The sequence below is a fragment of the Oncorhynchus mykiss genome, chromosome 23 (genome assembly GCF_013265735.2).
Source record: "Oncorhynchus mykiss isolate Arlee chromosome 23, USDA_OmykA_1.1, whole genome shotgun sequence".
In the NCBI taxonomy this organism is placed as follows: domain Eukaryota; kingdom Metazoa; phylum Chordata; class Actinopteri; order Salmoniformes; family Salmonidae; genus Oncorhynchus; species Oncorhynchus mykiss.
In genome coordinates this window covers 8159232-8174202 of record NC_048587.1, presented here as the reverse complement: position 1 = coordinate 8174202, position 14971 = coordinate 8159232, and the positions used below count along the sequence as shown (strand labels likewise).

The 14971-nt window shown below is 46.8% G+C and overlaps 1 protein-coding gene across 2 annotated transcripts in view; it reads right to left on the bottom strand.

Annotated features, from left to right (window-relative positions):
- LOC110515875 (testican-2-like) overlaps nt 1–8887 on the bottom strand; it is a 113019-nt gene extending 104132 nt beyond the window's left edge. Inside the window, exon 1 of one of the 2 annotated variants that reach the window (XM_036959871.1) lies at nt 8545–8887. In XM_036959871.1, the coding sequence (XP_036815766.1) occupies nt 8545–8733 (189 nt within the window). In that variant the 5' untranslated portion in view covers nt 8734–8887. The remainder of the gene's footprint in view (nt 1–8544) is intronic. The other variant, XM_036959870.1, reaches the window with a different exon arrangement.
- Nucleotides 8888–14971: the final 6084 nt, after the last annotated feature.

The following is a 14971-nucleotide window of genomic DNA, read 5'->3' as shown; positions in this document are numbered from 1 at the left end:
GTCTAAAGATCACTTTATGAATAAGGGCCCTTGTTGGCTTCTAACTGAGCACAAGATGGGATCTAGTCTAAAGATCACTTTATGAATATGGGCCCTGGTTGGCTTCTAACTGAGCACAAGATGGGATCTAGTCTAAAGATCACTTTATGAATTTGGGCCCTGGTTGGCTTCTAACTGAGCACAAGATGGGATCTAGTCTAAAGATCACTTAATGAATACGGGCCCTGGTTGGCTTCTAACTGAGCACAAGATGGGATCTAGTCTAAAGATCACTTTATGAATTTGGGCCCTGGTTGGCTTCTAACTGAGCACAAGATGGGATCTAGTCTAAAGATCACTTTATGAATATGGGCCCTGGTTGGCTTCTAACTGAGCACAAGATGGGATCTAAGCTAAAGCCCGAGAAAGCGATGCACCTCATACCTCCAACTAAAGTGGGTCTGTGAAGCAGGAAGAATGTAAGGAAGCAGAAAGACACAATTCTTCAAGCTCTCTGTTTTAACTATTTACAATAACCTTGATTGAACTAGGCAAGTCAGTTAAGAACTAATTCTTATTTATAATGACAGCTTAGGAACAGTGGAATAACTGCCTTGTTCAGGGGCAGAACGACCGATTTTAACCTTGTCAGCTCGGGGATTCGATCTAGCAACCTTTCAGGCTACTGCCCCAACGCTCTAACCACTAGGCTACCTGCCGCCCCAAAAGGTTACAATGACGGCCTACACCAGGCAAACCCGGACGACGCTGGGCCAATTGTGCGCCGCCCTATGGGACTCCCAATCACAGCCGGATGTGATGCAGCCTGGATCCTAAAAGAGGATGTTGACTAGCTTCCAGACTGTCTAGGATATAAATTAATGATGTGCTATAGGAAAAGGAAGCTCAACTCTCTATCCAGTTGCCATCCATCCTCACACACTGCATTCGGTCTCTTGCCGCAGCACTTGAGGAGATGATGGTGTCTGTGTGCACATTCTGACTACAGAGAATGACTTTAAGTGATGTATTTTTCAATATGAGAGCTGCTGTGGTAGCGACTGAAAAGGTTGACATTCCAAATCCCCACAGAGTCACAGTGTGATGACAAGGTTGACTTGTAACGTCATCAGCACTCATAATGAGTCCTTAGTAGACCCTGCTGTGTAGGAGACACATAGACACACAGACACACACAGACACAGACAGACAGATACACAGACAGACAGATACACAGACAGACAGATACACAGACAGACAGATACGCAGACAGACAGATAGACAGACAGACAGACAGACACACAGAAATACAGAAATACAGACAGACAGAGATTGACAGACAGACACAGAAATGCAGATACACAGACAGACACACAGACAGAGATAGACACAGACAGACAGAGTGATTGACAGACAAACACACAGACAGACACACACAGACAGACAGAGAGAGAGATTGACAGACAGACACAGAACTACAGATACACAGACCGACCGACCGACAGACACACACCGACCGACCGACAGACAGATTCTGTATCTTCCATGCAAGCATCTGTTGGCGTCAATGTTTTCACTTCGGTTCAGAGATAATCTGCTCATTATCTCTTAGTTAGATGATGCATCTCAGTGCAGTCCTCTGTGGCTCAGTTGGTAGAGCACGGTGGCTTTGGTGCTTGGACACCAGGAGAATGAATTCAATTCATGCAGGCACCAATCATTAGAAAATGTATGAAAGCTTTGGAAACTCGGCTTTGGATAAAATTGGTCTCGCCCTGCCATCACAATGCTGCTATGCTGTAGATCAGGGGTTCACAAACAGGGACCCTCTGCACACATCAACAACAGTCACCCACGAAGCATCGTTACCCATCGCTCCACAAAAGCCGTGGCCCTTGCAGAGCAAGGGGAACCACTACTTCAATGTCTAAGAGCAAGTGACGTCACCGATTGAAACGCTATTTAGCGCACACCACCGCTAACTAAGCTAGCCGTTTCACATCCGTTACAGTAGCACCACCGCTAACTAAGCTAGCCGTTTCACATCCGTTACAGTAGCACAACCGCTAACTAAGCTAGCCGTTTCACATCCGTTACAGTAGCACCACCGCTAACTAAGCTAGCCGTTTCACATCCGTTACAGTAGCACCACCGCTAACTAAGCTAGCTGTTTCACATCCGTTACAGTAGCACCACCGCTAACTAAGCTAGCCGTTTCACATCCGTTACAGTAGCACCACCGCTAACTAAGCTAGCCGTTTCACATGTTTTGTTTTTTTGTTCAAATAATCAAAGATTGATGACGAGTTGGTTATTTGAAACAGCTGTGTTTAAAGACCCTGCTGTAGAACCACGGATTCTAAGTATCCTTCCACTGAGACCAAGACTGCATCCAATGGCACCCTATTCCAACGACACCCTATTCCAATGGCACCCTATTCCAATGGCACCCTATTCCAATGGCACCCTATTCCAAATGGCACCCTATTCCAAATGGCGCCCTATTCCAAATGGCACCCTATTCCAAATGGCACCCTATTCCAATGGCACCCTATTCCAATGGCACCCTATTCCCAATGGCACCCTATCCCAAATGGCACCCTATTTCAATGGCACCCTATTCCAATGGCACCCTATTCCAATGGCACCCTATTCCAATGGCACCCTATTCCAATGGCACCCTGTTCCAATGGCACCCTATTCCAATGGCACCCTATTCCAATGGCACCCTATTCCAATGGCACCCTATTCCAATGGCACCCTATTCCCAATGGCACCCTATTCCCTTTTTACCAGAGCCGTCAGAAAGGATTCACACCCCTTTGACTTTTCACACATCTTGTTGTGTCACAGCCTGAATTTAAAATGGATTACATTGAGATGTTTCCATCACTGACCTACACACAAGGCAAAGAAGGCCACCTATTGGTAGATGGGTAAAAAAAATAAAAAAAAACAGACATTTAATATCCCTTTGAGCATGATGGTTATTATTTACACTTTGGATGGTGTATCAATACACCCAGTCGCTACAAGGATACTGGCGTCCTTCCTAACTCAGTTGCCGGAGAGGAAGGAAACCCCTCAGAGATTTCACCATGAGGTAAATGGTGTCTTTAAAACTGTTACAGAGTTTAATGGCTGTGATAAGAGAAAACTGAGGATGGATAAACAACATTGTAGTTACTCCACAATACACACTAAATGACAGAGTAAAATGAAGGATCCCTGTACAGAAAAAAATATTCCAAAACATGCATCCTGTTTGCAACAAGGCACTAAAGTAATACTGCAACACATGTGGCAAAGCAATACATTTTTTGTCCTGAATACAAAGTGTTATTTTTGGTGGAAAAACCCAATACGACACATAACTTAGTTCCACTCTCCATATTTTCAAGCATAATGGTGCCTGCATCATGTTATGGGTATCCTTGTAATCGTTAAGAACTGGGGTGTTTTTCAGGATAAAATAATACACTGAATGGAGCTAAGCACTGGCAAAATCCTAGAGGAAAACCTGGTTTAATCTGCTTTCCACCAGACACTGGGAGACAAATTCACCTTTCATCAGGACAACAAATTAAACACAATGTCAAATCTACACTGGAGTTGCTTACCAAGAAGACAGTAAATGTTCCTCAGTGTCCGAGTTACAGTGTTTACTTAAATATACTTGGAAATATATGGCAAGACCTGAAAATGGTTGTCTAGCAATGATCAACAACCAATTTGACAGAGCTTGAAGAATTTCTAGAAGTATAATGGGCAAATGTTGCACAATCCAGGTGTGGAAAGCTCTTAGAGACTCACCCAGAAAGACTCACAGCTGTATTCGCTGCCAAAGGTGCATCGGTAAAGTTTTGATTCTAGGGTGTGAATAATTATGTAAATGATAGCCTGGTTCCTCTCTAGGTTTCTTCCTAGGTTCTGGCCTTTCTAGAGAGTTCTTCCGAGCCACTGTGCTTCTACATCTGCATTGCTTGCTGTTTGGGGTTTTAGTCTGGGTTTCTGTACGGCACTTTGTGACATCGGCTGATGTAAAAAGGGCTTTATAAATACATTTGATTGATTGATGAGATATTTATGTAATTAATTTGTATTTATTTATCTAAAAACGTGTTTTCACTGTCATTATGGGATATTGTGTGTGAGGGAGAACAACAACAATTTAATTCATTTTGAATTCAGGCTGTAAATAAGTCAAGGGGTATGAATAATTTCTGAAGGCCCTGGATAGGGAAGTATATAGGGAATACGGTTCCATTTGGGACACTCCCTAAGTATCCTTCCCTGGCATTGAGATGAAGCCATGTGTTGTGTTCCTGTCCTTGGCACTGAGGGGGAGTCCTCAGCTCAGTCTCCACCGTACAAACAGTGACGCACACACACACACACAGAGAGACAGACTGAGACACACCCAGCGAGAGAGACAGACTGACACACACACAGTGAGAGAGACAGACTGACACACACACAGCGAGAGAGACAGACTGACACACACACAGAGAGAGACAGACTGACACACACACAGCGAGAGAGACAGACTGACACACACACAGAGAGAGACAGACTGACACACACACAGCGAGAGAGACAGACTGACACACACACAGCGAGAGAGACAGACTGACACACACACAGAGAGAGACAGACTGACACACACACAGCGAGAGAGACAGACTGACACACACACAGCGAGAGAGACAGACTGACACACACACAGCGAGAGAGACAGACTGACACACACACAGCGAGAGAGACAGACTGACACACACAGCGAGAGAGACAGACTGACACACACAGAGAGAGAGAGACAGACTGACACCCACACAGAGAGAGAGACAGACTGACACACACACAGCGAGAGAGACAGACTGACACACACACAGCGAGAGAGACAGACTGACACACACACAGCGAGAGAGACAGACCTACACACACAGTCTTTTGCCCACTGTCTGGTCTGGTGCCACTGTGCCACACAAGTGGATCCCCTTTTTCCTGTCATGTGATTGGCTGTGTTTGGGAGCGTGACAGGAGAGAATTAAACGAGTCTCTCTAAAATAAATAAACAAATAAACAAACAAACAAAAAATAAATAACAAAATACATACATAAAATAATAAATAAATAAAGAACTAAATAAATAAATAAACAAAACAATAAATAAATAAAGAACTAAATAAACAAATAAATAAACAAAACAATAAATAAATAAAGAACTAAATAAACAAAACAATAAATAAATAAATAAATAACTAAAGAACTTACAGCTTGTAACCAACCGGACAGCGAGTCCACAGGGCGAGTCATGGGCCGGACAGCGAGTCCACAGGGTGAGTCATGGGCCGGACAGCGAGTCCACAGGGTGAGTCATGGGCCGGACAGCGAGTCCACAGGGTGAGTCATGGGCTGGACAGCGAGTTCACAGGGTGAGTCATGGGCCGGACAGCGAGTCCACAGGGTGAGTCATGGACCGGACAGCGAATCCACAGGGTGAGTCATGGGCCGGACAGCGAATCCACAGGGTGAGTCATGGGCCGGACAGCGAGTCCACAGGGTGAGTCATGGACCGGACAGCGAGTCCACAGGGCGAGTCATGGGCCGGACAGCGAGTCCACAGGGCGAGTCATGGGCCGGACAGCGAGTCCACAGGGTGAGTCACGGGCCGGACAGCGAGTCCACAGGGTGAGTCACGGGCCGGACAGCGAGTCCACAGGGTGAGTCATGGGCCGGACAGCGAGTCCACAGGGTGAGTCATGGGCCGGACAGCGAGTCCACAGGGTGAGTCATGGGCCGGACAGCGAGTCCACAGGGTGAGTCATGGGCCGGACAGCGAGTCCACAGGGTGAGTCATGGGCCGGACAGCGAGTCCACAGGGCGAGTCATGGGCCGGACAGCGAGTCCACAGGGCGAGTCATGGGCCGGACAGCGAGTCCACAGGGTGAGTCACGGGCCGGACAGCGAGTCCACAGGGTGAGTCATGGGCCGGACAGCGAGTCCACAGGGTGAGTCATGGGCCGGACAGCGAGTCCACAGGGTGAGTCATGGGCCGGACAGCGAGTCCACAGGGTGAGTCATGGGCCGGACAGCGAGTCCACAGGGTGAGTCATGGGCCGGACAGCGAGTCCACAGGGTGAGTCATGGGCCGGACAGCGAGTCCACAGGGTGAGTCATGGGCCGGACAGCGAGTCCACAGGGTGAGTCATGGGCCGGACAGCGAGTCCACAGGGCGAGTCATGGGCCGGACAGCGAGTCCACAGGGTGAGTCATGGGCCGGACAGCGAGTCCACAGGGTGAGTCATGGGCCGGACAGCGAGTCCACAGGGTGAGTCATGGGCCGGACAGCGAGTCCACAGGGTGAGTCATGGGCCGGACAGCGAGTCCACAGGGTGAGTCATGGGCCGGACAGCGAGTCCACATGCTGAGTCATGGCCCGGACAGCGAGTCCACAAGGTGAGTCATGGGCCGGACAGGGAAGTCCACAGGGTGAGTCATGGGCCGGACAGCGAGTCCACAGGGTGAGTCATGGGCCGGACAGCGAGTCCACAGGGTGAGTCATGGGCCGGACAGCGAGTCCACAGGGTGAGTCATGGGCCGGACAGCGAGTCCACAGGGTGAGTCATGGGCCGGACAGCGAGTCCACAGGGTGAGTCATGGGCCGGACAGCGAGTCCACAGGGTGAGTCATGGGCCGGACAGCGAGTCCACAGGGTGAGTCATGGCCCGGACAGCGAGTCCACAGGGTGAGTCATGGGCCGGACAGCGAGTCCACAGGGTGAGTCATGGGCCGGACAGCGAGTCCACAGGGTGAGTCATGGCCCGGACAGTGAGTCCACAGGGTGAGTCATGGGCCGGACAGCGAGTCCACAGGGTGAGTCATGGGCCGGACAGCGAGTCCACAGGGTGAGTCATGGGCCGGACAGCGAGTCCACAGGGTGAGTCATGGGCCGGACAGCGAGTCCACAGGGTGAGTCATGGGCCGGACAGCGAGTCCACAGGGTGAGTCATGGGCCGGACAGCGAGTCCACAGGGTGAGTCATGGGCCGGACAGCGAGTCCACAGGGTGAGTCATGGGCCGGACAGCGAGTCCACAGGGTGAGTCATGGGCCGGACAGCGAGTCCACAGGGTGAGTCATGGGCTGGACAGCGAGTCCACAGGGTGAGTCATGGGCCGGACAGCGAGTCCACAGGGTGAGTCATGGCCCGGACAGCGAGTCCACAGGGTGAGTCATGGGCTGGACAGCGAGTCCACAGGGTGAGTCATGGGCTGGACAGCGAGTCCACAGGGTGAGTCATGGGCCGGACAGCGAGTCCACAGGGTGAGTCAATATCAAAGTTACCCACGTCAGGATTTAATATGAATCAAAGTTACCCACAAACAACTGGTTAAAAGTAGTGCAATATATAGGGAACACACACACACACACACACACACACACACACACAGTAAATCGTTTTCCACTTTACAAAGGACGAGGCAGATCAACTATGACACTGGGCATTATATCAAGCCCTTTGTATTGCAACCCCACTGTATGACGTGTGTCGGGATCAACAACCTCCCATCTATCAACGTTGCAATAGACGTCGGTGTTGTGTTAACTATAGACTAGTGTATCATTGTCCTTCAGAATAAGCCTATTACGAGAATATCTGTCCAAATGTGTCCGTGGGCATTTTCTACACAACTAATACGTTATTGTGTAGGGCATTGAATAACTGTGTATTGATTTAGACTAGCGCAGAAATGAAGGAGTAGACATTATTTAGGGAAAAAATGAAGTGGGGCTCTATACTACTGTAGCACCAACTCGGTTTATATCGACATGACATTATGTTAGAAATCAATTAAGTCTGGAATAACAAACCTAACATGCTTCTAGAGCCTAACCAAAGCTTGTCTTATACACAGGGCGGGGTAGCCTGGGGGGGCGGGGTAGCCTGGGGAGGGGGGACCAGTAACCGAAAGGTTGTTAGATCGAATCCCCGAGCTGACAAGGTACAAATCTGTCGTTCTGCCCCTGAACAAGGCAGTTAACCCACTGTTCCTAGGCCGTCATTGAAAATAACAATGTTCTTAACTGACTTGCCTAGTTCAATAAAGGTACAAATAAATACAATTAACCGGCGCAGAGGTTTAGACGAACTCAATGTTAGGTATAGCCTACACCTTATGACGAACTAATATATATATATATATATATATATATATATATAAAGCAGATTCCACATAATGAAGCGTTGTTATAGTAACTGTATTGTTATAACCTTTAGAATTGTATTCATGAGGTGAATTCGCGTTGTATTCATGTTGCCGTTGCATGTTATTGTTGCCTATCAGTGAGGCGCATTCAAGAGCGGGTCAACTGTGCCGCGCAATTAGCTACATTACCTGTCTGGTTATAAACATATCACCTCCGTTACTGCCTAGGGTTACCATCAGGTTACAACACACCCGGTGGCCTAGTCTATTCGTTCAACCTCACCTCATTAGCCTACAGCGTAATATTTTCAATTTCATTCCAAATAAAATAGTATTCATTTAAAATAGCCAACTCACGTCTCTGAAGCGATTCCAGTGTTTGATCTTCCGGCTGTACTGAGAAATGGTTGATAGCCATTGCTTATCTTCCATGAAATTCCCTGCTTTTTCTCCCTCTTTCCCACCTTTCACTTCCACCTGCATCGATGTGCCGAACAGCACGACGGCTGGCAGCAGGAGGCAAACCACATCTCTCATCCCGACCATATTTGTGTTGCTGTTTTAGTAGCCGCTATATCTTATCCTGTCCTCTAGACCAAGGTTTTAACGATGCGATGTAGCCAGGCAGCCCGACTCGAATAGACTACGCGTTTCTCATAGACGAGTTTACAGCAGTGCGATCAGGGCAGAGCGAGCATGAATATGAGAGAGAGAGAGAGACGCCAGTGAAATATTATTCTAAACCGTGTTTCTAATTGAATGAGTGAAGCCAGCAATAGCCTAAAATGCATTTGACTCTTCCATTTAGTAGTCTAGTATACAAACAACACTGTCATACAATACTGTACTTTGGATGGTTATTTGGTCTTAATTAACAAGTAAAACATGTTTTAAAGTGTTTATCCCTCTTCTTATTGTCCTACTTGTCTTTAGTCTACCAAATAGAAATGTATGAATTATTGAGTCGTGCCAGCACACAGTCACAGTCACAGAACTGATAGAAATGTATGAATTATTGAGTCGTGCCAGCACACAGTCACAGTCACAGAACTGATAGAAATGTATGAATTATTGAGTGTACCAGCACACAGTCACAGAACTGATATAAATGTATGAATTATTGAGTCGTACCAGCACACAGTCACAGTCACAGAACTGATAGAAATGTATGAATTATTGAGTGTACCAGCACACAGTCACAGGACTGATAGAAATGTATGAATTATTGAGTCGTGCCAGCACACAGTCACAGGACTGATAGAAATGTATGAATTATTGAGTCGTACCAGCACACAGTCACAGGACTGATAGAAATGTATGAATTATTGAGTCGTGCCAGCACACAGTCACAGAACTGATAGAAATGTATGAATTATTGAGTCGTACCAGCACACAGTCACAGGACTGATAGAAATGTATGAATTATTGAGTCGTGCCAGCACACAGTCACAGGACTGATAGAAATGTATGAATTATTGAGTCGTGCCAGCACACAGTCACAGTCACAGAACTGATAGAAATGTATGAATTATTGAGTCGTACCAGCACACAGTCACAGTCACAGAACTGATAGAAATGTATGAATTATTGAGTGTACCAGCACACAGTCACAGGACTGATAGAAATGTATGAATTATTGAGTCGTACCAGCACACAGTCACAGTCACAGAACTGATAGAAATGTATGAATTATTGAGTCGTGCCAGCACACAGTCACAGAACTGATAGAAATGTATGAATTATTGAGTCGTACCAGCACACAGTCACAGAACTGATAGAAATGTATGAATTATTGAGTCGTACCAGCACACAGTCACAGGACTGATAGAAATGTATGAATTATTGAGTCGTGCCAGCACACAGTCACAGGACTGATAGAAATGTATGAATTATTGAGTCGTGCCAGCACACAGTCACAGTCACAGAACTGATAGAAATGTATGAATTATTGAGTGTACCAGCACACAGTCACAGGACTGATAGAAATGTATGAATTATTGAGTCGTGCCAGCACACAGTCACAGGACTGATAGAAATGTATGAATTATTGAGTCGTACTAGCACACAGTCACAGAACTGATAGAAATGTATGAATTATTGAGTCGTACCAGCACACAGTCACAGAACTGATAGAAATTTATGAATTATTGAGTCGTACCAGCACACAGTCACAGGACTGATAGAAATGTATGAATTATTGAGTCGTGCCAGCACACAGTCACAGAACTGATAGAAATGTATGAATTATTGAGTCGTACTAGCACACAGTCACAGAACTGATAGAAATGTATGAATTATTGAGCCGTACCAGCACACAGTCACAGTCACAGAACTGATAGAAATGTATGAATTATTGAGTCGTACCAGCACACAGTCACAGGACTGATAGAAATGTATGAATTATTGAGTCGTACCAGCACACAGTCACAGAACTGATAGAAATGTATGAATTATTGAGTCGTGCCAGCACACAGTCACAGGACTGATAGAAATGTATGAATTATTGAGTCGTACCAGCACACAGGACTGATAGAAATGTATGAATTATTGAGTCGTACCAGCACACAGTCACAGAACTGATAGAAATGCATGAATTATTGAGTCGTGCCAGCACACAGTCACAGAAGCAGTCACCGAAGCAGTCACAGTCACAGTCACAGAAGCAGTCACAGTCACAGAAGCAGTCACAGTCACAGTCACAGTCACAGAAGCAGTCACAATCACAGTCACAGAAGCAGTCACAGAAGCAGTCACAGAAGCAGTCCTTTACCCTTGTTGATCGATGTGTTTTCTCTTCACTGCACCAGTCATGTGACACACTGTACATAATGACAATTAGTTGAATCAACTAGATTTGTTTTTACTTTGCTTATTGAGAAGTTAGGCCCGTTCCAGGACGGCCAGCTGTGAACGTCAACATTATGTGGCCCTTGCCAAGACGTGGTAATTAGCATTTCATCATCAATCATGTCATAATCGTGCTGAACAGACTACAGAACTGCAGGAAGAGCGGAGATCCTTTTGGTCGAACATACTGTAGCGCTAGCTAGACTGCAGCAGTGTGTGTGTGTGTGTGTGTGTGTGTGGGTGTGTGTGTGTGTGTGTGTGTGTGTGTGTGTGTGTGTGTGTGTGTGTGTGTGTGTGTGCGTGTATGTGTGTGTGTGCGTGCGCACGCATTGCAACAGCAGCTGTGGGAACAGCAATCTAGTAAATAGGACAACATAGTACTGATGAGGGTTAAAGCTGGTTCACCATGTTAGTGGGGAGACTCAGACCAGGACAACATAGTACTGATGAGGGTTAAAGCTGGTTCACCATGTTAGAGGGGAGACTCAGACCAGGACAACATAGTACTGATGAGGGTGGTTCACCATGTTAGTGGGGAGACTCAGACCAGGACAACATAGTACTGATGAGGGTTAAAGCTAGTTCACCATGTTAGTGGGGAGACTCAGACCAGGACAACATAGTACTGATGAGGGTTAAAGCTGGTTCACCATGTTAGAGGGGAGACTCAGACCAGGACAACATAGTACTGATGAGGGTGGTTCACCATGTTAGTGGGGAGACTCAGACCAGGACAACATAGTACTGATGAGGGTGGTTCACCATGTTAGTGGGGAGACTCAGACCAGGACAACATAGTACTGATGAGGGTGGTTCACCATGTTAGTGGGGAGACTCAGACCAGGACAACATAGTACTGATGGGGGTTAAAGCTGGTTCACCATGTTAGAGGGGAGACTCAGACCAGGACAACATAGTACTGATGAGGGTGGTTCACCATGTTAGAGGGGAGACTCAGACCAGGACAACATAGTACTGATGAGGGTGGTTCACCATGTTAGAGGGGAGACTCAGACCAGGACAACATAGTACTGATGAGGGTGGTTCACCATGTTAGAGGGGAGACTCAGACCAGGACAACATAGTACTGATGGGGGTTAAAGCTGGTTCACCATGTTAGAGGGGAGACTCAGACCAGGACAGCATAGTACTGATGAGGGTTAAAGCTGGTTCACCATGTTAGAGGGGAGACTCAGACCAGGACAACATAGTACTGATGAGGGTTAAAGCTGGTTCACCATGTTAGTGGGGAGACTCAGACCAGGACAACATAGTACTGATGAGGGTTAAAGCTAGTTCACCATGCTAGAGGGGAGACTCAGACCAGGACAACATAGTACTGATGAGGGTTAAAGCTGGTTCACCATGTTAGAGGGGAGACTCAGACCAGGACATGGATGACAGGTCTGGTTGAGACCAGGCTCCAATCTGATGCTCTTCATCCACAGAGGAGAGAAAGAAGAAGGAAGGGAGAGACAGAAGAAAGAGTGACAGAGAAGGGAGAGATAGAGAGACACATAAAATACAGAGAGAGGAGAGGGAGAAGGGAGAGACTATTTCAGATTACTCTCCAAATGAAGAGGTCTTGTATGAGCCTACAGGTCGTCTGTTCTAATCCATCAACAGCCATAGTAGTGGTCACACGGTGGACGAGGCAGACATACTATGAGGGGGCTGACTCCCAAAATGGCGCCCTATTCTCTATATAGTGTACTACTTTTGACCAGAGCCATATGAACCCTATTTAAAGGTAGTAGTAGAGCACTATGAAGGGAATAGGGTGCACGTTTGGGATGTAACCTATTACTGCTGCCAGAGCAGGGGAATCTGAGAAAGCCTATCTCCCGTGGAATAGATACATGTCCGTGGGCATCCAGGAGATTACAGTGATGTGGACTAGTGACAGTAGTAACATGTGAAGTAGAGATTACAGTGATGTGGACTAGTGACAGTAGTAACATGTGAAGTAGAGATTACAGTGATGTGGACTAGTGACAGTAGTAACATGTGAAGTAGAGATTACATGGATGTGGACTAGTGACAGTAATAATATGTGAAGTAGAGATTACAGTGATGTGGACTAGTGACAGCAGTAACATGTGAAGTAGAGATTACAGTGATGTGGACTAGTAACAGCAGTAATATGTGAAGTAGAGATTACAGTGATGTGGACTAGTGACAGCAGTAACATATGAAGTAGAGATTACAGTGATGTGGACTAGTGACAGCAGTAACATGTGAAGTAGAGATTACAGTGATGTGGACTAGTGACAGCAGTAACATGTGAAGTAGAGATTACAGTGATGTGGACTAGTGACAGTAGTAACATGTGAAGTAGAGATTACAGTGATGTGGACTAGTGACAGTAGTAATATGTGAAGTAGAGATTACAGTGATGTGGACTAGTGACAGTAGTAATATGTGAAGTAGAGATTACAGTGATGTGGACTAGTGACAGTAATAATATGTGAAGTAGAGATTACAGTGATGTGGACTAGTGACAGTAGTAACATGTGAAGTAGAGATTACAGTGATGTGGACTAGTGACAGTAATAATATGTGAAGTAGAGATTACAGGGATGTGGACTAGTGACAGCAGTAACATAAACTCAGCAAAAAAAGAAACGTCCCTTTTTCAGGACCCTGTCTTTCAAAGATAATTAGTCAAATCCAAATAACTTCACAGATCTTCATTGTAAAGGGTTTGAACACTGTTTCTCATGCTTGTTCAATGAACCATGAACAATTAATGAACATGCACCTGTGAAATGGTCATTAAAACACTAACAGCTTCCAGACAGTAGGCAATTAAGGTCACAGTTATGAAAACGTAGGACACTAAAGAGGCCTTTATGCTGACTCTGAAAAACACCCAAAGAAAAATGCCCTGGGTCCCTGCTCATCTGCGTGAACGTGCCTTAGGCATGCTGCAAGGAGGCATGGGGACTGCAGATGTGGCCAGGGCAATAAATTGCAATGTCCGTACTGTGAGACGCCTAAGACAGCTCTACGGGGAGACAGGACAGACAGCTGATCGTCCTTGTAGTGGCAGACCACGTGTAACAACACCTGCACAGGATCGGTACATCGGAACATCACACCTGCAGGACAGGTACAGGTTGGCAACAACAACTGCCGGAGTTACACCAGGAACGCACAATCCCTACATCAGTGCTCAGACTGTCCGCAATAGGCTGAGAGAGGATGGACTGAGGGCTTGTAGGCCTGTTGTAAGGCAGGTCCTCACCAGACGTCGCTGGCAACAACGTCGCCTATGGGCACAAACCCACTGTCGCTGGACCAGACAGGACTGGCAAAAAGTGCTCTTCACTGACGGGTCGCGGTTTTGTCTCACCAGGGGTGATGGTCGGATTCGCGTTTATCGTAGAAGGAATGAGCGTTACACCAAGGCCTGTACTCTGGAGCGGGATCGATTTGGAGGTGGAGGGTCTGTCATGGTCTGGGTCGGTGTGTCACAGCATCATTGGACTGAGCTTGTTGTCATTGCAGGCAATCTTAACGCTGTGCGTTACAGGGAAGACATCCTCCTCCCTCATGTGGTACCCTTCCTGCAGGCTCATCCTGACATGACCCTCCGGCATGACAATGCCACCAGCCATACTGCTCGTTCTGTGCATGATTTCCTACAAGACAGGAATGTCAGTGTTCTGCCAGTGCCAGCGAAGAGCCCGGATCTCAATCCCATTGAGCACGTCTGGGACCTGTTGGATCGGAGGGTGAGGGCTAGGGCCACTCCCCCCAGAAATGTCCGGGAACTTGCAGGTTCCTTGGTGGAAGAGTGGATTAATATCTCACAGCAAGAACTGGCAAATCTGGTGCAGTCCGTGAGGAGGAGATGCACTGCAGTACTTAATGCAGCTGGTGGCCACAACAGATACTGACTGTTACTTTTGATTTTGACCTCCCCCCTTTGTTC